At 60.7% G+C, this 21,544-nt stretch overlaps 4 protein-coding genes across 5 annotated transcripts; 1 reads left to right on the plus strand and 3 right to left on the minus strand.

Moving 5' to 3' along the window:
* Positions 1-222: 222 nt before the first annotated feature.
* Positions 223-1,815, minus strand: LOC125928839 (small integral membrane protein 24-like). Its single transcript, XM_049639602.1, has 3 exons — positions 1,685-1,815; positions 1,488-1,599; positions 223-868 (listed from the first exon to the last, which is right to left on the minus strand). The coding sequence occupies exons 1-3, from the start codon at positions 1,761-1,763 to the stop codon at positions 742-744; spliced, it is 318 nt and encodes a 105-aa protein (XP_049495559.1). The 5' UTR covers positions 1,764-1,815; the 3' UTR covers positions 223-741.
* A 1,300-nt stretch (positions 1,816-3,115) lies between these two features.
* LOC125928838 (small integral membrane protein 24-like) lies at positions 3,116-6,352 on the minus strand. Its single transcript, XM_049639601.1, has 4 exons — positions 6,286-6,352; positions 5,788-5,899; positions 5,462-5,521; positions 3,116-3,613 (listed from the first exon to the last, which is right to left on the minus strand). Exons 1-4 carry the CDS (start codon positions 6,350-6,352, stop codon positions 3,466-3,468), a joined length of 387 nt encoding a protein of 128 aa, XP_049495558.1. The 3' UTR covers positions 3,116-3,465.
* Positions 6,353-7,910: 1,558 nt separating this feature from the next.
* On the minus strand, positions 7,911-8,502 carry SMIM44 (small integral membrane protein 44). The gene is made up of 2 exons (XM_049643192.1): positions 8,301-8,502; positions 7,911-8,149 (listed from the first exon to the last, which is right to left on the minus strand). Exons 1-2 carry the CDS (start codon positions 8,500-8,502, stop codon positions 7,911-7,913), a joined length of 441 nt encoding a protein of 146 aa, XP_049499149.1.
* A 3,456-nt stretch (positions 8,503-11,958) lies between these two features.
* DOHH (deoxyhypusine hydroxylase) lies at positions 11,959-20,667 on the plus strand. 2 transcript variants are annotated; one of them, XM_049639597.1, is made up of 6 exons: positions 11,959-12,357; positions 12,693-12,753; positions 15,435-15,772; positions 18,012-18,088; positions 18,610-18,850; positions 19,939-20,667. In XM_049639597.1, the coding sequence occupies exons 3-6, from the start codon at positions 15,499-15,501 to the stop codon at positions 20,256-20,258; spliced, it is 912 nt and encodes a 303-aa protein (XP_049495554.1). In that variant the 5' UTR covers positions 11,959-12,357; positions 12,693-12,753; positions 15,435-15,498; the 3' UTR covers positions 20,259-20,667. The 2 variants fall into 2 exon arrangements, with proteins under 2 accessions (XP_049495554.1, XP_049495555.1); XM_049639598.1 differs by lacking the exon at positions 11,959-12,357 and having other exon boundaries at positions 12,687-12,753.
* Positions 20,668-21,544: the final 877 nt, after the last annotated feature.

The raw sequence follows: 21,544 nt of genomic DNA on the forward strand, positions 1-21,544 counted from the left end.
AAAGCTGGCATTTATTAGACACCTTTTGGGTTCCGGGTTCTGTGCCCAGGATTTTTGTGGACATCATTTCACTTCGTCCCCATGACAACCCACAAAGGATCAAGTTTTTTCCCCCCCCCCCCCCCCCCCGCCTTTTACCGGACAGGGCACTTAGGCACAGAGACGTTAAGTTACATGCTTAGGGCCACACAGCAAGGACGGGGCCGCGGAGCCGCCACCAAGAGGGCAGGGCAGGAAGAGGGGGTGATGACGCCGCGTCTCCCCCCAGCCTCGGCACCGCACGCAGTCCCAGCTGGGGGGGGGGGGGACAGTGACCAGAAATTCGGCAGACGGTGGGAGGGGCGCTCGTCTCCCAGGAAACAGCCCTGCGCTCCGCATCGGCTCGAAGTTCTTGCCCAGAAGCAGCAGAAGCGAGACTGCAGGACTGGACCGGGCCTGGGCCCTGCAAACACTGGAGAGCCAACTGCACGGTTTCTGCCCCACGTCCCTCTTGCCAGTGCGAAAGGGGGCTGGGGCAGAATGTGCTGGGGAAGGGGACGCATCAACACCCAGCTAAATGCAAAGAAGCCTCCCAGAGGGACTTGGGCTGGGTCCTGAGCGCTCCTCATTCAGGACCCCTTCACCCCGAACCCCACATGGGATAATTCCCCTGGCCCCAGGACCGGGACTTTGCTTGCAGAGTGCAGAGCAGGCATTGGGGCAGCCCTGGAGGCCTGCCTGGAGGAGGCAGGCGAGAAACCTTCATTTGGAGGAGCTCACCACTCCTTCACGGTTTGGAGGCACCTCTCTCTCCTCCAGCTCCAGCCCCTGGTCACCCTCTGCTTCTTTCTCCTCCTTTCTCACACTCCCCACGTCCTCCTCTTTGTTGCTGTGGAAACGAGAAGGGTCCAGAAGACCTCATTTAATAAGGACTTCCAGCGCTCCCGGCCTCTTGCGATTCTCCCGGAACCTCCGAGTCCCGCGCTTTGTTGTTCCCATCGTACACAAGGGGTGCTGAGGCTCGGACAGGTTAGGACCCTTGCCGGAGCCCCCCCCCCCCCCCCGAGCTACAGGAGCCCCAACCGTGCTCCTAACACGTGGCCTTCCCGGCTTCCTGAGTCTCAGAACCGCAGGTGCCCCAACAGGCAGACGGGTGCGTGGATGGGTGGCTAGGTGACCGAGTGGCTGGGTGACAGAATAGAAGGCCACGTGGGTGGGCGGGGGACAGGTGGACGGTTGCACGGGTGGATGGAGGCAGCAGAGATGGGGGCTGGATACACCTGTCTCGGGGAAGCCTCCTCGTTTTCAGGTGAGTAGTCAGGAGGGAAGTCCGTGAGGTTATGGGAGGCCCCATCGGTTCTGAGTCCAAGAATCCCGCCCCCCCCCCCCCCCCCCCCCCCCCCCCCCGGCCCTGGGGGGGGGGGGGGGGGGCCCCCGGGGGGGGGGGGGGGGGGGGGGGGGGGTGGTTCAGCGGGGGGGGGGGGGGCTCAGGCTCAAAGGGGGCCCACCTGTCGCGGGACTCTCTGCACCAGACGGCGTAGACCACGGTCAAGACGAAGGTGAGGAAGAGGGCGGCCAGCGCGGCCCCCAGCCCCACCAGCCACGGCTTCCTCTGGGCCACTGCGGGCGGGGCGGGGCAGGGTCAGAGGCTGGGCCACCGGGTCGGGACTCCCTTCTCACCTCTTCTCCCTCCCAGAGGCCTTACAGGGCTGTGCCTGAACCAGGCACGGGACCAGAGCTTCCAGAAGGGAGACCCGGCCAGCGGTCATCCAGAACCTGTCCATCCTCGTGGGTCTGTCCTCGCCTCTCTCCAGCAGGTTCTGGGGTGCCACCCCCCCCCCCCCCCCCGAGAGGAGGAAGTGGCCTGCCCAGGATACCCCAGGGCAAGGTGTGGCCGGTGTGGCCGGAAGTGGGGGGTGGGGCCCCCTTCTCTGGATTCGGGGCCTGCCGGGGAAGGGGCCTCAGGGTCCCAGGCATCCCAGCACCCTGTCTCCCTGAGGACCCCCCCCCCCACACCGGACCCCCTCACTCCCACAGCCAGAGCCGGGGTGGGGGTGGGGGGAGAGGCTGAGGAGAGCTGGGGAACTCCTTCCCTGAACACCTACTGTGTGCCAGCACCTGCAAAGGGTTCTTAACCCCTGGCACCTCCTTTGTGCCTTATGTCTTGTCCCCAGGTTGCAGAATTGCGTCTGGCATTCCAGAGGGACACGGTTGTCCCAGCTAGGAAGCACAGCCTGGAACGAGCACCCCGCACCCCAACCCTCCCCGTCCTAGGACATTCACCTCCGACTGTGACCTTAGTTAGAGCCTACAAACTCCCTCATCCTTTGGGCGGCCTGGACTTCCATCCCCGCTCTGCCAACAGCAGCCAGCGACACCTGGCCGGTGACATCTGTCTCTCTGTGCTTCGGTATTTTCAGCTGGAAGATGGGACAGATCACGTACTGCTGACCGAGGATGAAGTTGGGGTTCCCTGGGAGCATCTCTCAGGGCGTTTATTGCCTTTATGTTCTTTATGGCTTTTCCGCCCCCTGCTGGACGGTCTTGGAAGTGTTCTTGCACAGGGGCCCCCTGCCTTCTGGGTCGCATCCCACCAACCCCAGCTACGGGCCCCAGAACCGATCCGGGATGCTGGCCTTTATCAAGGTCCCCATTAAGAAATGGTTAACATCCAGGACAAGGCCCAGGGCCCGGAGAGACGGAGGTGAAAGAGGAAGCTGGAAACTGGGAGGAGAAAGCACTGTCCCTTCCCAAGAGAGCAGGGAACCCTGTGGCACCGGCAGCCTCCCAGACCCAGTTCCCCAGGATGGAGCCACGTGACCCCGGGGGGTGGAGGAGCGGCGATTTCCCAGGATACGGCTCTCTGGGGGCTCAAAGTCCAGGGCTCAGGGCAGCAAACTCGAGATTGCACGGAGAGTGTGCCGGGTGCCGGGGCATCTGGGCACGGGGCAACTTGCTGTTCGGTACCCGCACAGGCACTGGCCCCGACCCCCAAAGCCGCCTCCCCCAGGGGGACACTGAGTCCCAAGAGACAACAGGGGCCCTTCTGGAGGGCTCTTATCAACTCTTTAATGCAGGTCCCCAGAAGGCAGCCCCGGCCCTGCGCTGGTCCCGGGGCGGAGAGGGACGGGGGAGGTTCTGGACAACAGATGTCAGGGAGAGGAAAAAGAAATCAGGCAGTGGGTAGACGTAGGTGGGGCCAGGAGATGGCAGAGGGCTTGGGGGTTTCTCCATAACCAAGAATGTGCTCCAAGTCCAGGAATCACAAGGCAGACACATCAGGAAGGAGGGCGGGTAAAGCCCACGCGTGTAGCACACGGAGAGCCCTCCCTGAGGGGCAGGGCGAGTTCCACCGGTCTTCTTTCTGGGAGCGGTGTTCTCAACTCCACGTGGAATGTCGTGGTGGCTTCACATCCAGGTCATTGCTTGTATGGTGTGGAAGGGGTACCTCTGGGGGGCTGCCTGGAAGAAGTGTGTGGTGAGTCTTCACATGGCTGTGTTCTTGACTCTCTCATCATCTCCGGGCTCCTCCTTCTCCTCCAGCTCCAGCCCCAAGTTTCTCTCTCCTTCCTTCTCAGCCTTCTTCTCCTTCTCCTCCTGTACCTCCTCTTTCTTCTTCCTCTTGTCTCTTTCACTGTATGAATACAAAGGCCCCAGACCACGATAAGAAACAGAGTCGCTCGTATTTAATGAACACTTTCCTGTGCCAGGCCTTGTGACGAGTGTTTTAGAAAAAGTATCTTTGTTGAGTCCTCGAAATAGTCCTTGTGAGGAAGCCTTATCTCTTTTTCGCAAAGGCAGAAACTAAGGCTCAACCAACCATCCCATGGGTGGGCAGGTGGATGGATGGGAGAATGGATGGATGGATGGATGGATAGGTAGATAAGTAGAGAAGTGAATGGAAGCTTTCATGGAGGGAGAAATAGGTAGACGGAGTGGAAGTTATAGATTGATTAGAGGAAGGAAGGAATAATGTCAATGGATGAATGGATAGGAGTATAGATATGTGGGTGGGGGGATGGATCACTGGGATAATGGGTGGGGGAAATGGGCAGGTGGATGGATGGGTGAGTGAGTAAGTAGATGGGTGGGTAGGGGAATGGATGGATGGATGGACAGATGGATGGATGGATGGATGGATGGATGGATGGACAGACAGATGGATGGATGGAAGAATGGATGGGTGGATGGAAGGATGGATGGACAGACGGATGGATGGATGGATGGATGGATGGATGGAAGAATGGATGGATGGATGGACGGATGGGTGGATGGATGGATGGATGGATGGATGGATGGATGGATGGACGGATGGATGGAAGGATGGACGCACAGACGGACAGACAGATGGATGGATGGATGGATGGATGGAAGACTGGATGAAAGGATGGATGGATGGATGGATGGACAGATGGATGGATGGAAGAATGGATGGATGGATGGATGGATGGACGGACGGATGGATGGATGGATGCATTATGGACAGAAGAATGGATGGACAGATGGATGGATGGAAGAATGGATGGAAAAATGGACAGACGGATGGATGGACAGACGGATGGATGGATGGATGGATGGATGGATGATGGACAGAAGAATGGATGGATGGATGGAGGAATGAACAAGGCAGGGAGAAAACTACCAACATAGGAACTCTGGTGGATTCTACAACCTCCAGCACATCTTGGGAGTGGGAATCACATTTCCCTGGAACTGCACTGGGTCTTAGACAAAGCAAGCCATCAGGCCTGCACCTCTCCTGTACATTTTGGTCTCAACTGAGAATCTTCCAGTCAGACTGGCCTTCTCCCCTCTCCTGCCCTCCTACTCCTATCCCCCAACTTTTGCCCAAGTTGAGATGTTGTACCGGAAGGTCCCCCGCCCTGCCACATCCCTGAGCCTCCCATCGGAATCACGCCGGGAAGCAGTCAGGACCATAGGAGGCACTGAGTCCAAGAGAGTCACCCACAACAAACCACACGCTTGTGCACAGACACCTAGACAATCCCACACCACCGTCTTATTCAACACATATTTGCCAAGTGCCTACTGGGTGCCGGGCCCTGTGCTGAGCACTGGGCACACAGCCGGGACTGAAGCTAAGTTCTATTCATCAATTGGAAGCTACCGTGTAGTGTCGAGAAAGCGGTAAATGACTAAGAGAATTTCAGCTGGGGTTAAATGCAAAGAAAAACGCACAGCTGCGGGACACAGAGCGTCAGGAGAGCTGGTAGTCAGGGTGGGCTTCTGTGAGGAAGAAAGATCTGAGCAGGGACTGAAGGAGGAGCCAGCCGGAAGACACGGCCAAAGGTGTTCCAATCGGCGAGAACAGTAGGTGCAAAGGCCCTGGGGCGGGAACGTGCTTGAAGTGTTCAAGAGCGGGAGGTCATCTGTGCCCACCCGTGCCTCCCCACCCCCGCAGAGGGCGCACACAGACCCCCCCGGCCCCGCACACAGCCACCCACGTTCACACAGGCGGTACCTCAGGTCCACATCCTGGTTGGTCTCTATTCTGAACCTGGGCTCCCCCTCATCCTCAGCCCTGTAGGAGAGATAGAAACGGGGCAGGGGGAGGTGAGAGGGGGTGAAGGGCAGGAGGTAGGGAGACCCTCGGCCCCTCTGCCGTGAGCTGGGGCTCACGAACTACAGAAAGGAAGGCAGGTGTCCTGGATTGTGAGGTGGGGGTCTGAGCAGCGACAGGGAAATGGGGAGACAGAAGAAGGGACCAGAGAGAGTCAGAGAGGGGGAGGGGCGCCCAGCACTTTGGGACGGGGACGGGGACAAGGGAGCGGGGAGAGGGGCTCCCACCTCACTTTGGAGCACCAGATGCGGTTGGCCAGCATGAGGAGGAAGACGATAAACAGGAATCCCACGACGGCTGCCAGGCCCACCAGCCAGGGCTTCAGGCGACGCTGCGCGGCTGTCCGAAGGTGGGACTCAGAGATGGGGAGGCCGGGGGCCTGGCCCCCGATAGGGGACAGGGGAGCGGTGCTGGGGGTGCTCAGGCAGATGGGGTCTTGGAAAGGGGCTGGGTTTCAGAGACCGGCTCTAGAGACCAGGAGGGGGCTAGGGGCTGTGACAGGCAGGATTGGCCTCAGGGACGGGGAGGGAGGCCCAGAGGGAGGGGAAGGGCTGGGGGGGGGGCGCTCCAAGAGGGGCCGGGTCCCATTCCTCATCTCCCTGCCCCCTCCTCTCAGAGGCCTCAGGTCCTCATCATGACAAATGGGGAGAAGGTGAGCCTTTGGATGAGCCCATCCCGCAACCGGCTCCCTACCCGCCACCCCGGGGTCCAGGGCACAGCCCTACCCTCCTGAGCCTCGGCAGGTGACAGGAGCAGGGCGCTGAGCAGGAAAAGGGTCTGCAGGGTCCCCATGGCCGCGGACGAGCCAGCAGCACGGCACAGTCAAGGTCAGGCCCGGTCTAGGCCCTGCCCAGCCCTGGATACAGTGGCAGGCAGGCCCAGGGGTGGGGCAGGCCCAGACCCGGAGGGGGCCCTCCCTCCTCCCCTCCCCTCCCCTCCCCACTGGGAGGTCAGACTCTGGACCTGAAATAACAATTAACGCGGGGAGTCCAGCCCCCTCCACGCTGGGCCCTGCCCCGGGACCCAGCCTCCAGGCTCCCAGGCTCCCTGCGGCAGGGGCCCGGCCGCGATGGGCCTCCACGCGTCATTAGGACTCCGTCTCCGAACTCCCCACAAAATGTTATGCCCCCATGTCGTAGAGAAGCTCGAGGAGGCCAGGAGCACAGAGGTCACACGGAAATTTTGCGAGCTGGGATCTGAACCCCGGTCACCCGGAGCCAAGGCTGGGATGAGCACAGGGACAGGAGGGGATGGGCCGCGTGCCCACCGGGCATCTCCAAACCCACCCATGCCCTTATGGCTGGAGAATGGGTCAACCAGGCAGCCGATGACTCAGGGTCCAGGCTCTCCTGCCCGTCAACCTTGGTCCCCGGGGCTGATTAGATAGGGGACCCTGCCCAAGCGAGGGAGTGTTGCAGCCCAGCTGCCATGGGACAGCCACGGCCCGGGCATGTGGCAGGAGGCCCAGAGTGGGGGTCTCTGCGGGGCCCTGGGGGGGGGGGGCGGGGGGCACTGGGGGATAACAGCGTCATTGCACATGGCCTTATGGAGGACCTACGCATCCCTGGGGCCTCCTCCCTCCCTGCGGTCTGACTGTAGACTACAGGCCACCCAGCGGAGCGGTGGAGTTCAAAGCGAGCCCACCCCGACCACCCAGGCGGTACGTATGAAGCCCCTACTGTGTGCCCTATCCTGTGCAAAGCTCACACGGGAGGGAGGAAGCCTCAGGCACTGTCCTCCAGGAATTCTCGGGTTAGCTGGGAAGTCAGGAGCCCCCCCACCCGGGGACCGGCAGATCGAGCGGGGGCCCAGCAGCAGAGCATGGGAAGGAGGCCGGGGGGGGGGGGGGGGGGCGGGGGACCGAGCAGATCCGGAAGACCGGGGGCAGAACCCCGCCTTGGGGCTTCTGCTTCCGAAGGCAGGTCACAGAACCGGCCTCTGGCCACAAAAAAGCTCTCTCTGCTGCAAGCAAGTCCTTTCTGGGCTTCGTGCCTCCATTGTCCCATCTGTTAAATGGGGGCAAGTGAGTCCTGCCCGCGAGGATCACAGGGAAAAGGCTCACCGAGCACAACAGCAGGCCCAGGCTAAGCACTAGGTCACGGTTAGCCACCATTATCACTCTTTTAAAAACATCTTCTTGGTGGAGGCCGGGCGGGATCAGGCTCTGGGGCTAAGGGGGAAGCAGGCGGGAAGTGCCAACCACTGGGAGACCTGCCCGCCGAGAACGAGAACATTCTGTGCCAAGACAGGGCAGATCAGTGGAACAAGGGGTCCTGGGCGCCCAAGTCCAGGCTACACAACAGCCAGAGGGGTTCAAACCCGGGGCCCGGGCCAGAGGGCAGGCCCCAGCTCAGTTCAGCCTCCAGAAGGAGCTTCGGCCAGGGGGGTCCTTGAAGGCAATCGAAGGGCGGCGGGGAGCCGGGGCGGAGGCTTCCGCGGGGGCTGCGTCGGTGCCCCCGCCAGGGTCCTCGTCGCCCCGCCAGGCCAGGGCCAGCTGCAGATCGAGCTCCTCCAGATCCTCCCCCTCCAGGCTCGGGCGCAGCTCCTGGGGGGCGTCCTCCTGGTCTGGCTTCGGGCCAAAGGCCCAGTCTGCGGTGGGACGCCGGTGAGGAGCCCCCAGGGGCCCCGTCCGCCCTCCGCCCCCTGCCTGGCTACAAGAGGACCTTGTACCCGCCCCTGTCCCCGCCCCGGGGTGGCCCAGCACTGCCCCCAGCCAGGCCCGTGGTGGGTAGCGGCTCACCGGCCAGGTCGTGGGCGAGGTCCTTGATGAGATGCCCCACAATGGCGTAGGCCACGGCCACCACCAGGAATGCCGCGAGCAGCAGGTACAGCACATACCTGGGCAGGCGGATGGCATCCAGGGGCGGCGGGCGGTACTCCTCGTAGAGCGGCGGGGCCGGGCTCCAGCCCTCCATCCCCTCCTCGACCGCCAGCCCCGGCATGGTGGCCGCCCGCAGCAGGAGAGGCCTGGAGGTGACCCGCGTGGCGGAAATATTAAGGGGCTTTGGGTAAGAGGATTGGGGCTCCTTCGAGGCCACCATCTGTCTGGATTAATCACAGCGCAAATCGCTTCCGCCCGCTGCGCCCCCCCCCCCCCTCCCTCGTTCAGCTCCCGCCAACCTGGCTGGTGCTCTGAATGTCCATCCCGACCTCAGGGCCTTTGCTCCAGCTGTCCTGGGAAATTCCCTGGCCTCATGGAGCTGACATTCAAGACGAGGGGACAGATGTTGAGAAAAACAGAACCTTAGAGTAAACGATGTATTGGGTTAGAACGTGCAGAGCCGTGTTGGTGTGGGGGGATGAGTCTATGGGGTTGGGACTGCTAAGGGGAGTGAAAGCTTAAAATATGGTAGCTAAGGCCATATGGAGGTGCATGTGAGCAGAAACCCGGAGGAGGAAGAGAACCAGGTATGGGGATGCCAGAGGGGAACAGCAGTCCGGGCAGAGGGCATAGCATGTGCAAAGGCCCTGGGGCAGGACCTGCCTGGGATACTGGAGAAGAGCGAGGAGGCCCATTTGACTGGAGCAGACTGAGTGAGGGGGAGAGAGGGAGAAGGGGAGGACAAGGAGGGGTCTGGGGCAGACCATGGAGGGCCTTGGGGGCGGTGGGGAGAATCTGGGCTTTTACCCTGAGGGAGGTGGGAGTCCTGGAGGGCTGTGGGCAGAGGAGGGCGGGACCTGACTCAGCGCCCTCTCGTGGCTGCTGCGGGGAGGACTGACCGCGAGGGGAGAGGACAGGCTAGAAGGGACTGCTGGGGTCCAGCTGAGTGACGGTGGGGGCTGGGCGCCCCTGGAGGCAGAGAAGAGGCTGTCCTTCAGGACTTTTTTCCAACTTTTCTTCTTGCCGTTACAACTTATGTTGCAACAAGCGCTTCTTTTCCACCTTTCAAAGTGAAAACACTTCGTATTTTTAACTTCCAAATGTTTATTATTATTATTTTTTTTTTTATTTTTATTTTTGGGACAGAGAGAGACAAAGCATGAACGGGGGAGGGGCAGAGAGAGAGGGAGACACAGAATCGGAAACAGGCTCCAGGCTATCAGCCCAGAGCCCGACGCGGGGCTCGAACTCACGGACCGCGAGATCGTGACCTGGCTGAAGTCGGACGCTTAACCGACTGCGCCACCCAGGCGCCCCAAATGTTTATTATTTTTTAAAGTTTATTTATCGTGAGAGAGAGAGAGAGAGAGGAAGCGCGTATGAGTAGGGGCAGAGAGAGAGAGGAAGCGAGAGAATCCCCAGCAGGCTCCGCACCATCAGCACGGAGCCTGATGCGGGGCTCAAACTCATGAACTGTGAGATCGTGACGTGAGCCGAAGTCGGACGCTAAACTGGCTGAGCCCCCCGGGCGCCCCTGACTTTGAAATTTTTCATTTTGTTAATGTTTTTATTTATTTTTGAGACAGAGACAGGGCATGAGCAGGGGAGGGGTAGAGAGAGAGGGAGCCTGAAACAGGCTCCAGGCCCTGACCTGTCAGCACAGAGCCCGACGCGGGGCTCGAACTCACAGACCACGAGATCATGACCTGAGCCGAAGTCGGCCGCTTAACCGACTGAGCCACCCAGGCGCCCCTGACTTTGAAATTTTTTAAATGCTGGGAACAGTAGTCCGCCTTTTCCCTGCCACCCATTGTTCCGGTGATTTGTTATGAAAACTTGCAAATGTATAGAAAAGTTTAGGTTAGGGGTGTCTGGGTGGCTCAGTGCGTTAAGTGGCCAACTCTTGATTTTGGCTCAGGTCATGATCTCCCGGTTCGGGAGACTGAGTCTCAAGTCAGGCTCTGCTCTGGCAGCACAGAGCCTGCTTGGGATTCTCTCTCTGTCTCTCTACCTCTCCCCCACTTGTGCTATTTCTCAAAAAAAAAAAAATAAATAAATAAATAAACACCTTTTTCAAAAAAAGAAAAGTTTAAAGAATTGTACACTTAACTGTCATATGCCCACCATCCACTTCCCCCAGTTAACATACGGCTGTATTTGCTCTATTATATAGCTAACCATACGCACATGCACGCACACAAGCACACACACACACAATTATGCATATCAAAATAAATTGCATACCTCACATCCACAAACCGTGGTCCATCCGTATCATATGCAGCCGTATTCAGCCCTAAGAGGGAAGGATAGCCTGACACCTGCCGCAACCTGGATGGACCTTGAGGACATTGTGCTCAGTGAAATAAGTCCGACACAAAAGGACACATCCCGCATGATCCCACTCGCTGGAGGTCCCTAGGCGAATAACATCCAAAGAGACAAAAAATACAATGGAGGGGACCAGGGCCTGAGGCTCCTGGGGATAATTCTCCTGTGAACACGGGTATACAATTACCCGTTTGAGGGTATATCTTAGATATATATCTAAGAGCAGAATTGCTGGGCCGTATGCTATGTTTAACTTTTCGAGGAATAGTATACTGTTTGGACATAACTGCTTAAAAGCTTGCTTTGTCTTGTGTGGACAGCATCCTGCTGACAACCAGTGGTGGTCTGGACTCTCACGGGGGCAGTAAAGATGAGCAAAAAGTGACGGCATTCAGACCCTATTTCAGACCTTGGATGGATAGGACGGGAAGGTAAGAACGGCAACCAGGTCCTGGTGAGAAACCTTGTACTTATCCTGGAGAGCAGTCTTGCTCCTAAACTCCATATCCAATCCTTCCTCAAATCCTGTTTGCCCTGCCTCCAAAATTAATTCAGGGGCGCCTGGTTGGCTCAGCGAGTGTCGTGCGCCACTCTTGATCTCGGGGGTGTGAGTTCAAGCCCCACGTTTGGGTGTAGAAATTACTTAAAATCTCTAAAAAAAAAAAAAAAATCATAATAAAAATAAACAAAATTAATCCAGAATCTGAGCACTTCTGGACTCTTTGCTTCCACCCTCCAAATATCTATTTTCTGCCTAGCAGTCCAAAAAAGCCTGTTCAGAATGTCCCTGATTAGAACACTTCCGTGGCTTCTCATTTGTCAGAGTGAAGCCAAGTCCTTCTTCTGTCTGGGCGGCTCTATCCCCAAACATCCCCACGGCTCCTTCCCGCACTCATGTAAGTCATCACCTCAGTCTGTGGCCACGCCCCCTAAGACCTCACACCCCACACGTACACCTTGCTTGAATACTTTGTTCCCCTTAACACGCGTCACGATCTAACATGTATTTTATTTATTTACTGTCCGTCTCCCTCAGACAACCAGGCTGGGAGGTTTACGAGGTTATGGATTGCAGGCTGTCTTGTCCTCAGCCTCCATTAGCTATTTGTTACGTGAACGATGAATGAACAACTTGACCGCGTGGGGGAAAGGACGCGAACCCTCCCCTCCCGAGCTCGCGTCCAGCCCCCTGAGGCCACTGGCCCCGCCCCCAGGACTTGGCCACGCCCCAGGAGCGCCGCGCAGGTTCCGTGGCTAGCCGGCCCCGGGCACAAACCATTTCCACTGACCGAAGCGGGTGGGGAGGCCGGAGAGAATCTCTTCCGGGGAAAGAATGAAGGTTGCCCTTGCCCTTCCCTGAGGGATGTCCGTAGACTCCATCCGGTGTTTAAGTGTGAGCTGGGGCCCAGGCGCCGACTCATGCTTCCAGACCTCTCTCCCGCCGCGGAGACTTTCACTGGAACTCCCCCCGAGGGCTGTGTTGGTGCCGTCCGGGCCGGTCACGTGGGCGACAAGATGGCGGCTCCCGGAGCGCGCTGCGAGCGTCGCGGTTGGTGAGACGCGGGTGGCGGTGGAGGGAGCGGGCGGGCGCGGCGTTCCTCGTCTTCCGGAAGATCGCTCGGGCGTTCTGGCAGCGGAGAGCGCGGTACGTGGCCGCGGCCTGGCGGGCGGGCACGGGGAGGACGCCGCGGGAGGGGGTCCAGTCTCTGGGATTCGTTGCTTGGGGGGCGGGGGGGAGTCGAGGGGCCTCCTCCTGAGGGGTTTAGAGTCCGGGCGAACGCTTTCCCCGGGTTGCGGGGTCCTTGTCGCCGGAGATCCCTTCGTTGGGGGGAGCCAGGGAGCCGGAGCGTGCTCGGGGTTCCCATATCGGGCGACCCCTTTCTCGAGATTTCTGGGAGATCCAGCGGCGTGTGGGATCCAGTACTTGGGGACCCGCGTAGACAGATCTTGAGGCATCCAGTTCCTCGGGTTCTCTTCCAGGGGGAGGGAACCTGCGAGCAGCCCCGAGGGACTCCCTTCCTGGAGGAGCGTTGATTACCAGGTATCTTTTTGTTGGGAATTCTTGGTTTAGGGAGGTCGGGGATGGGGGGGGGGGCGGAGGGTTGAGGATCCTCGTCTCCTCTCTCTCCATCCCTTACTAATCCATCGTGTCTTCTTCTAAGAGGCTTTCACGGGGGCGAGCGGATTCCCGGATTCCGCCTTGGTTGGGGGCTGATCCCCTCAACCCCGCGCCCACACCCTTGCCCCCGCTTCCCACTGAAAAATGGGCCGAAAGTATGATTTGCGGGCTTCCAGGCGGCTTGGGGCGCCCTCCTGAGCACAGAAGTGGGTTTGGGGCTCCCTGCAGGAATATTTAACACTAGCTCTGGTTTGTCCAAGGGCCTGTTAAGTGCCAGCAATTGTACAAGGTGCTCTAGGAGCATCGCTTCCTTCGGGCCATGTGCCCCTTCTACCCATTTTACGAATGATACAGATTTACGCCGGGCGTGAAGTGCCTGCCTAGTACGATGCCTGGTGCGCAGGAGACGTTCGGTTCATTCAACAACTAAGGATTGGCCACCTCCTACCATGGTGACCGATCCCGTGCTAGGCCTTGGGGACATAGCAGTGAACAAAACAGTATATATACCTGGGTCCGTGTGTGTGTGCGTGTGGTACAGATTTATCTTTATTTCTATATAAAGTCCCGTCTTTGTGGCGCCGACTTTCTAGTAAGAAACAGATGAGTGAAATGTACTGGATGCCAGGAGCTGTTAGAGGCCGCGGGGAACACTGAAAGCCACAAGGAACAGAAGTGCAGGGCGGTTGAGGGTTTGCGTTGTCAAAGCTGGGTGCTCAGAGGATTCCTGCCTGTACTTTAATATCTGGACAGAGACTGGAAGGAAACCCGGCTCGTGAGCTGCTGATAATTTTATTCCAAATGAAGAAGCCAAGCCCGGAGACTTTTGCCCCAGTTCAGGTCTTGCCCTGTTTTCTCTTCACGTTCCTCTCCCGTAGCTGGAGCTGCGTTGTTGGCCACATGTCCCCTCATTCCCAGGCATCTGAGGACGCTGGGGATGATGAGGAGGCCATGAAGGGCCCTCTCCAGGTGTCTTGAGGGCGACCCCGCACGGACTGGGAGGCAGGAGTCCTGGGTCCTGTTTGGTGACCCCAGACAAGTCGCTGCTCGTCTGTGTAGAAGAGAGTCAGATCTCATGGCCCCTAAGGCCTTGCCAGCTCCCTGGCTCCTGGTTTCTGTGGTCTCTGGTGGTCCTTATTTCAAGGTGTCCCCTCCTTCCATGGTCATCCACACTCAGGCAGCCACACCTCCCCCATGAAGCCGGGTCAGCCCTGCCGACGCTGCAGGGAACCGGAAGGCCACGCAGCACGCCAAGGCTTGCTTTACGAAGCGTCTGCCAGGACTTGGTTGATCTGGACGGTGGAGAGGGAGCCCCTCCTCCCAGCCCAGCCGCATCATGTCATCTTAGTCCATCCATTCGGCACAACAGTTGTGGTTTAGAACTTGCCTCTGGAGCCCGGCCACCTGGATGTATAACTCCTTACGCGGTTCGTAAGCGAGTCATTAACTTCTCGGCTTCTGCCCTCTTGCCCGTAAAAGGGTGACAGTCCTAGTGCCTGTCTCATAGTTTTATGGGGAGAATCACAGGAGCTCATGAATGTAGGGGGCTTAGAAGAGGTGCCTGCCGGGGCGCCTGGGTGGCTCAGTCGGTTGAGTGTCCGACTTCGGCTCAGGTCACAATCTCGCGGTCCCTGAGTTCGAGCCCCGCGTCAGGCTCTGGGCTGATGGCTCAGAGCCTGGAGCCTGCCTTGGATTCTGTGTCTCCCTCTCTCTCTGCCCCTCCCCCGTTCATGCTCTGTCTCTCTCTGTCTCAAAAATAAATAATTAAAAAAAAAATTTTTTTAAAGAAAAAAAAAAAAGAAGAGGTCCCTGCCACAGAGCAGATGCTCTGTGCACGTCAGCCGCTGTTACAGGGAGGGCTGTTGGTTTCATTGAGGGCCTACTGTGTGCTGGGGGGTTTAGTGGTGACCAAGATAGACTCGGTCCCTGCCTTCAGAGTTCTGTGACGGGTAAGACCAGCCATAGGAGCTAAACTGGTAAACATCTTACGCGATGTCTAGTAGTGGTAAGTGCTTTGAAGAAATGTAAAACAAGGGGAAGGAACAACAGTGAAGACTGTGACCCGGGAAGGCTTCCCTGAGGAGGTGACATTTGAGACCCACGAAGTGAGAGCATGAGCATGGGACGTATCTGGGGAAGAGTGTTCCTGGGAAAGAGAACAGGTCCGTGCAAAGGTCCTGGGGCAGGACTGGGCCTGGCCTGTTGGAGGAACAGCCAGGAGGCCTCTGTGGCTGGAGCAGAGTGAGCAGAGTGTCGTCCCTTCCGTGTCCCGTTCAGCCCTTCCGGTGTGAGAGGGGCCGCACGGAGTGGGGATCGTCGGGGGCTGTGTTGGCCACCCACCACCGTGCTCCCTCCGGCTACGGCGTGGAGCGCAGGCCGCCAGAAGTCCTTGCCGGTACAGAGGCGAGAGGCCCAGAGAGGGAAAGTGACTTACGGAAGGCCGCGCAGCAGGTAGACAGGGCCAGACCCTGGCTTTCAACCCAGACGTCCAGGCTGGTCGGCTGGTGGGAATCCACCCCACCGGGCGCCTGACTCTTAAGGGAACAAGTTCACGGATGGGCAGAAGACGCCTCTCACCTGGGCTCTCGGTTTTCTGCACGTAGGTTCTTGTGCCCCACGGTCCCCAGCTTCGGCCCCGGCGGGGCTGCGGAGGAAGGCGGCGGCGCCATGGTGACCGAGCAGGAGGTGGAGGCCGTGGGGCGCACGCTGGTGGACCCCCAGCAGCCCTTGCAGGCCCGCTTCAGGGCGCTCTTCACCCTTCGCGGGCTCGGCGGCCCGGGCGCCATCACCTGGATCAGCCAGGCCTTCGGCGACGACTCCGCCCTGCTCAAGCACGAGCTGGCCTACTGCCTGGGCCAGATGCAGGACTCCCGGGCCATCCCCGTGCTCCTGGACGTGCTGCGTGACACCCGCCAGGAGCCCATGGTGCGCCACGAGGCCGGTGAGTGGCCAGGGCAAGGGCGCCTGGCCTTCACCCCGCCTGCTGTTTCCCTTCTGCCTCGGTCCCCCCCCCCCCCCCCCGCCCCGCCCCGTCGTGATCTAGCCGAACTCTGCACGCTGGGTCTGCGAAGGGTGGGTAAAGTCTCCAGCCCACCGCCACCCCGGGCCGGACAGACTCTGTCACCGGACTCAACTCTGCCACGGTGCGTAAAGCCGCCATAAACTAGCACCCCCGGAGGGCCGTGGCCACGTGCAGGTGGACCCTGATGGTCGCTGAGATTTGAATTTCGCGTCATTTTCACGTGGGGAAATATGGTCCTCTTGATTTGCAGTTTGTTTATTTTGAGAGAGACAGAGAGAGCGCGCGCAGGGGAGGGGCAGAGAGAGAGGGAGCATCCCAAGCAGGCTCCACACTCGGCACAGAGCCCGACACTGGGCTGGATCCCGCAAACTGTGAGAACATGACCTGAGTCGACGTCTGGAGCTGGAGGCTTAACCTAAGCTTGAGCCACCCCGGTGTCCCTCGTCCCTTTGATTTAAAAGAAAGCGATTTTGGGCGCCTGGGTGGCCCAGGCGGTTAAGCATCAGACTTCAGCTCAGGTCACGATCTCACAGTTTGTGACTTCGAGCCCCACGTCGGGCTGTCTGCTATCTGTGTAGAGCCCACCTCAGATCCTCTGTCTCCCTCTCTCCCTGCCCCTCCCCTGCTTGCACGTGCGTGCTCTCTCTCTCTCAAAAATAAAAACGTTTAACAAAAAAAAAATTTTTTTTTGAGAAAGACATTTAAAACATAAAAACCATTCTTTGCTGATATAAAACCAGGTGGTGAGCTCGCCAGCCTGTGATGTCTGTTTCATGAGTTCGTTTTATTCACTGGGCCAGTGTTTATTGAGCACCTGCCATGTACCAGGCCCTCTTATCTCCAGGGCAGCAGGAAACAGGAGGAACGAATAAAATCCTCGGCAAGACTGTGCTGCTGAGGCCTTGCCTCTATAACCAGTGAGCTCATTTGTGGATGGGCACAGGGCGGCTGTTTCCATTTTACTCTTTTGGGTATTTTTAATATTCCCCGAAGTGGTCTCTACTTATGCTGAGCTGTCCCCACCCCCACGCTGCCCCTGGTGACGCTGGATGTGCCAGTCGCTATTTCGGTTGGAGCTCTCCTTAACCAAGAGTGCTCTACTCCAAACCTCACCTTTCCCATAAGTCCCACTATTTTGAGTGTATGGGAGTGCAGGACACCTTGTCGTGTTATGGAAGTGCTAAGGAGGCGATGACGCAGGGAGTAGGATGGGGGTGCCAGGGGTGTTGCCCTTTTTAATCAGTGGACAGAGATCTGAGTGAAGGAAGGCAGGTATCTGGAGAAAAGTGCTTCAGGCACAGGATACAGCCCGAGCAAAGGTCCTGGGGCAGTACCCAGCCTGTTCCTTGGGAGAGTGGCACGGAGGTCCCTGTGGCCGGAGCAGAGTGAGCAAGAGGGAGGAGAGGGGAGGACAGGAAGGGGACAGGGCAGGTTGTGCGGGGCCTTGGGGGCCAAGGGAGGACTTTAGGTTTTTGCCCTGAAGGAGGTGGGGGCCCTGAAGGGCTGCGGGCAGAGGAGGACGCCCTGACTTGGATTCAGGTCCATTGGGGTGTTCTCGATGGGGGGCAGCATCACACTCTAGCAGCCTGCCAAGCGGAGGAGGAGTTGAGTGGGAGCGAGTGTTTGCTGGCCTTGGGTCTCTTCCCACTCAGGGCTTGTGCAGACCCACGGAGACGGTCAGCCTGCTCCAGCCCTGCCTGGTCTCGCTGGCCTTCCTCCCTCACTTCGCCGCCTAGATCCCCCTCCTCCAGGCTCACCCCCACGAACTCTCCTCGCCTGGGTGTCCTTGGAGCTCCATGTTACCCAGTGTCCCCAGGCTGTAATGTCATGCTCACCTGTGTCTCCCCATCTAGAGCATGAGTGGGGGCAGGGGGGTGCACTGGCCCGGGGATCGGGAGAGGTCTCAGCCCAGCTCCGGCCAAGTCCAAATTCAGGGGAAGGGATGCCATTGAGACCACTTGGGGGCCGTGCCGGCTCCGCTCCAGTCCGCGGGGCCAGGGTGGGTCACAAGATACATACAGAGCTGTAGGGAGGACGGAGCACAAAGGAGGTGGTGTTGCTGGTGTCGTGTTCCCCCCCCCCCCCCCCCCCCCCGCATCCAGGGCCTTTCCTACTTTCCTGACCAACAGTGAACTGTGTCCATGGTTCTTCTCCTCAGGGGAGGCCCTGGGGGCCATCGGGAACCCGGAAGTTCTGGAGGTCCTGAAACAGTACTCCACCGACCCCGTCATCGAGGTAACTAACGCCTGACCCCTCCCGCTCCTGCCTAGACCAGCCTCACCAGGGTTTGCTTGCCAGGGCGACCTCTTGGCCGGGACAAGATCAGAGGGCGGCGGCCAGGGTGGCTGCGGGCTCCTGATTCCCCCGCACAAAACCCACCCTGCCCGGCTGACGCGCCGTGCCTTTCCCGCCCTTCCAGTCCCTCCGCCAGGACCCCTCCGAGCCCACCCGCTTCTGTCCGCCCCACGGTCCGTCCCCCCGCCTGCCTTTCTTCCTTCTTCAGGGAGCGACTTTACTGAGATGTTAACACCATAAAATTCACCTTCTGAAAGCGTGCACTTCAGTGGTTTTTAGAACATCCACAGAGGTGTGCAACCATCATCTCTCATTCCAGAACATTCCCTCACCCCAAAAGGAGCTCCGCCCCATCAGTAGTCACTCCCCTGCCCCCCAACCCTTGTCAGTGTCTCATCTACTTCCTGTGTCCATGGATGAGCCTGTTCTGGACGTTCATCTGTGCACCCCTGTCCCCGCAGGTGGCCGAGACGTGCCAACTGGCTGTCAGGCGGCTGGAGTGGCTGCAGCAGCACAGCGGGGAGCCCGCGGTGGCAGGGCCCTACCTCTCGGTGGACCCGGCCCCTCCCGCTGAGGAGCGCGACGTGGGGCGGCTGCGGGAGGTGCTGCTGGACGAAGGCCAGCCACTCTTCGACCGGTACCGCGCCATGTTCGCCCTGCGCGACGCCGGCGGCGAGGAGGCTGCCCTTGCGCTGGCGGAGGGTGAGTCGGGGCCCGGGGAGGGGGGTGGGGGTCATGGTCAGTGCCCCTCGGTCAGGCTCAGCGGCTGCAGCTGTGACACCGAGCCAGCGTGACCCAGGGAATGTGCGTCCCGGCCCCGGCCCCCGGCGCTTCCCCACGCGAGAACTCATCCTCCGTGGTGGGCGGCACCCTGACTTCCGGTTCTCTGAGGGAGAAGCCGCGGCCGAGAAAGGCCGAGGTGGTTGCTCGAGGAGACGGCGGCTGGCGAGCGGCACAGTCGCGATCCGATCCGCGGCGGTGTGGCTCCAGGACCCTGAACCCCTTTCTCTCTCCCCTCCCGGCTCTGCAGGCCTCTCCCCGGGCGGTCCCTGGTCCCCCGTGGCCCGATGCTCGGGACGTGCCCCCAGAGGATTTAGAGCCCTCGCAGCCCTCCCATGACTTCCTGTCTGGCAAGGAGACGCCTGGTCATCGCTGTGACCCTGCGTCAGGGGCGGGAGACCCGGCGATGCCGGGCAGGAGCCCAGAGGGGCTGGTGCTGCTTGAGAACGGGGGCCGCACAGTCAGGCAGGTGGCCTTGGGCCCTGGCTCGGCCTCGAGGGCGTCTGGTCTTGGGCAGTCACCACCCGTCTCCCGGCTGTGGTTTCCCCATCAGTGTGAAGCATGACCTGTGTGTGGAGTGGGGGCAGGGTGCCCGTGACTGTCCCCTTATTAAACGCTGCAGCGTGTGCGGACGTGCGTACAGGCTCGCAGGTAGCCCTTGACCCCGCCGTCAAGCACATAATCCAGAGGCAGGGAGAGGCGGGAGCCAGCGGGCCGGGACCCTGGGCCGGGGAAGCCCCCTCCTGCCCCGTTGGCCTTCGGAGGGAGCCCGCAGGGAGCCCACCGCCAGGCTGTGCCCTCCGGCCGCTCCTGCCCCCGTGGCCCCACGTCCCTCCCCCTGAGCAGCACTGACCACCTCGAGACGGGGAACCCCCTTTCTCGGTCCTCTCTGCCCTCGGGTGCTCAGCCCTGGGTCCCGCGGCGCAGGCCTGCGGGCGGGCGGGGGCGTGGTCACTGGCCTGCCCCGATGGCGCCGCCCAGCCAGTGACCACGCCCCCTCCCGCCCGCAGGCCTGCGCAGTGGCGGCGCCCTCTTCCGCCACGAGATCGGCTATGTCCTGGGCCAGCTGCAGCACGAGGCGGCCGTGCCCCAGCTGGCGGCGACCCTGGCCCGGCCAACCGAGAGCCCCATGGTGCGGCACGAGTGCGCGGAGGCCCTGGGAGCCATCGCCCGGCCCGCCTGCCTGGCCGCCCTGCGGGCCCACGCGGCCGACCCCGAGCGCGTGGTGCGGGAGAGCTGCGAGGTGGCCCTGGACATGTACGACTACGAGACGGGGACGGCCTTCCAGTACGCGGACGGGCTGGAGCAGCTGCGCACGGCGCCCGCCTAGAGCCGCGGCCCGCAGCCTCCCTCCCCTGCGGGGGGCCCTGGGACTCCACACCGCGGCTGCGTGTAAACCGAGCTCGTGTGGGTGGGATCTGGCTCCCCGTCCCCCTGGGGCCAGGCTGCGGCGTCCTGTGTCCCCCACTCAGGGGCCTCGCGCGGGGCGGCGGCACCCAGATTTCCGGTCGGGGTGGGATGTCGCCTGGAGCCGGCATCTGAGGGTGCCGGCCGGGGCTGTGGGGTTGCCTTGGCCCAGCTTCTCGAGGAACCGGGGGTGCCGGAAAAGGCGCTGTGGGCAGACCCAGCCGCCTTGGGCCTGGGCCGGGGCCCCTGACTCCCCAGCCTGGGACTAGGCAGGGAGGGGAGGGACGAGCCCACCCCAGGGTCCAAATGCACTATTAAATTATTTTTGCCAAGCCGTGACTCTGCAAGTATGTCGGGGGTTCTGCAGGGCTGCAGTCAGGGAACCTCTAATGGGGGGGTGGGGGGGGCGGGGTTTGAAGAGCTCAGCTCTGAGATATCTGCCCCGCCCCAGGCGCTCCGGGGTCATCTCCGTCCCCGGGGGTAAAGTCAGCCCAGCCGGCCCTCCAGCCCGGCCTCCCCCAGACCCTCATTCTCACCCAGCCCCTGGCGGAGGCAGAGGGGAAGGGGTCTGGGGGCCTGGCTGGGAGCCCAGGCTACGGGTTCTCATCACAGCCCCCCTCCCATTCTCCGTGTGCGGCCTTGAACCACCTGTTTTACGGCGACGAGACGGCTGTAACAGCAGAGCCCAGTCTCACTTGGGACACTGTCCACATTCCCGCCGCTGACCTGACCCTCGGTCACCAGCAGCCCTGACACGGGCGGCCGACGTTACCACCCCGACGTCTGCTGCGGCCAGCGCATTTGACGCCAGATGTGTGGGGCTTCCTGCAGTTTAGTTCTGGCGCGGACGACCCGAATTAGCGCGGGCCCTGCGGGTTCCCGCTTCGGGGCTCCCGCCACCCCCTCCCCACACGGAATGATCTGCTAGGGCAGCCCACGGAACCCAGGAAGGCACCTCTTCCGCCCGTTCCTCCTGAAGGGCACCCAGCAGCTTCCTCCCCAGGAGGTTGGGGCACAGCCTCCTCCTGGCACGCGGACACAGTCACCCGCCCGGGGGCTCTCCCAGCCCCGTGGGTCAGGGACTTCGTGGAGGCTCCACGGTGCCGGCGTGAGCGCTTGACCAGTGGCCATTGGTGGTTACCGCCCCGCCCCCCGCCCCCCCCCCCCGCCAAGGCCCAAGGACCACAAGCGCGCCGCCCCCCCCGCCCC

The sequence above is a fragment of the Panthera uncia genome, chromosome A2 (genome assembly GCF_023721935.1).
Source record: "Panthera uncia isolate 11264 chromosome A2, Puncia_PCG_1.0, whole genome shotgun sequence".
NCBI classification, from domain to species: Eukaryota; Metazoa; Chordata; class Mammalia; order Carnivora; family Felidae; genus Panthera; species Panthera uncia.

What these genes read in the sequence shown, in the direction of transcription:
- LOC125928839 (XM_049639602.1), bottom strand. Translation starts at nt 1,763, where the DNA reads ATGGACAGGTTCTGGATGACCGCTGGCCGGGTCTCCCTTCTGGAAGCT. An exon ending in CCTGGTTCAGGCACAGCCCT is followed by an intron (nt 1,600 to 1,684) that starts GTAAGGCCTCTG and finishes CCCCGCCCGCAG; the next exon opens with TGGCCCAGAGGAAGCCGTGG. An exon ending in TGCAGAGAGTCCCGCGACAG is followed by an intron (nt 869 to 1,487) that starts GTGGGCCCCCTT and finishes TCGTTTCCACAG; the next exon opens with CAACAAAGAGGAGGACGTGG.
- LOC125928838 (XM_049639601.1), bottom strand. Translation starts at nt 6,352, where the DNA reads ATGGGGACCCTGCAGACCCTTTTCCTGCTCAGCGCCCTGCTCCTGTCA. An exon ending in ACCTGCCGAGGCTCAGGAGG is followed by an intron (nt 5,900 to 6,285) that starts GTAGGGCTGTGC and finishes ACCTTCGGACAG; the next exon opens with CCGCGCAGCGTCGCCTGAAG. An exon ending in ATCTGGTGCTCCAAAGTGAG is followed by an intron (nt 5,522 to 5,787) that starts GTGGGAGCCCCT and finishes TCTCTCCTACAG; the next exon opens with GGCTGAGGATGAGGGGGAGC.
- SMIM44 (XM_049643192.1), bottom strand. Translation starts at nt 8,502, where the DNA reads ATGCCGGGGCTGGCGGTCGAGGAGGGGATGGAGGGCTGGAGCCCGGCC. An exon ending in CCTCGCCCACGACCTGGCCG is followed by an intron (nt 8,150 to 8,300) that starts GTGAGCCGCTAC and finishes GTCCCACCGCAG; the next exon opens with ACTGGGCCTTTGGCCCGAAG.
- DOHH (XM_049639597.1), top strand. Translation starts at nt 15,499, where the DNA reads ATGGTGACCGAGCAGGAGGTGGAGGCCGTGGGGCGCACGCTGGTGGAC. An exon ending in CCACCGACCCCGTCATCGAG is followed by an intron (nt 18,089 to 18,609) that starts GTAACTAACGCC and finishes CTGTCCCCGCAG; the next exon opens with GTGGCCGAGACGTGCCAACT. An exon ending in TGCCCTTGCGCTGGCGGAGG is followed by an intron (nt 18,851 to 19,938) that starts GTGAGTCGGGGC and finishes TCCCGCCCGCAG; the next exon opens with GCCTGCGCAGTGGCGGCGCC.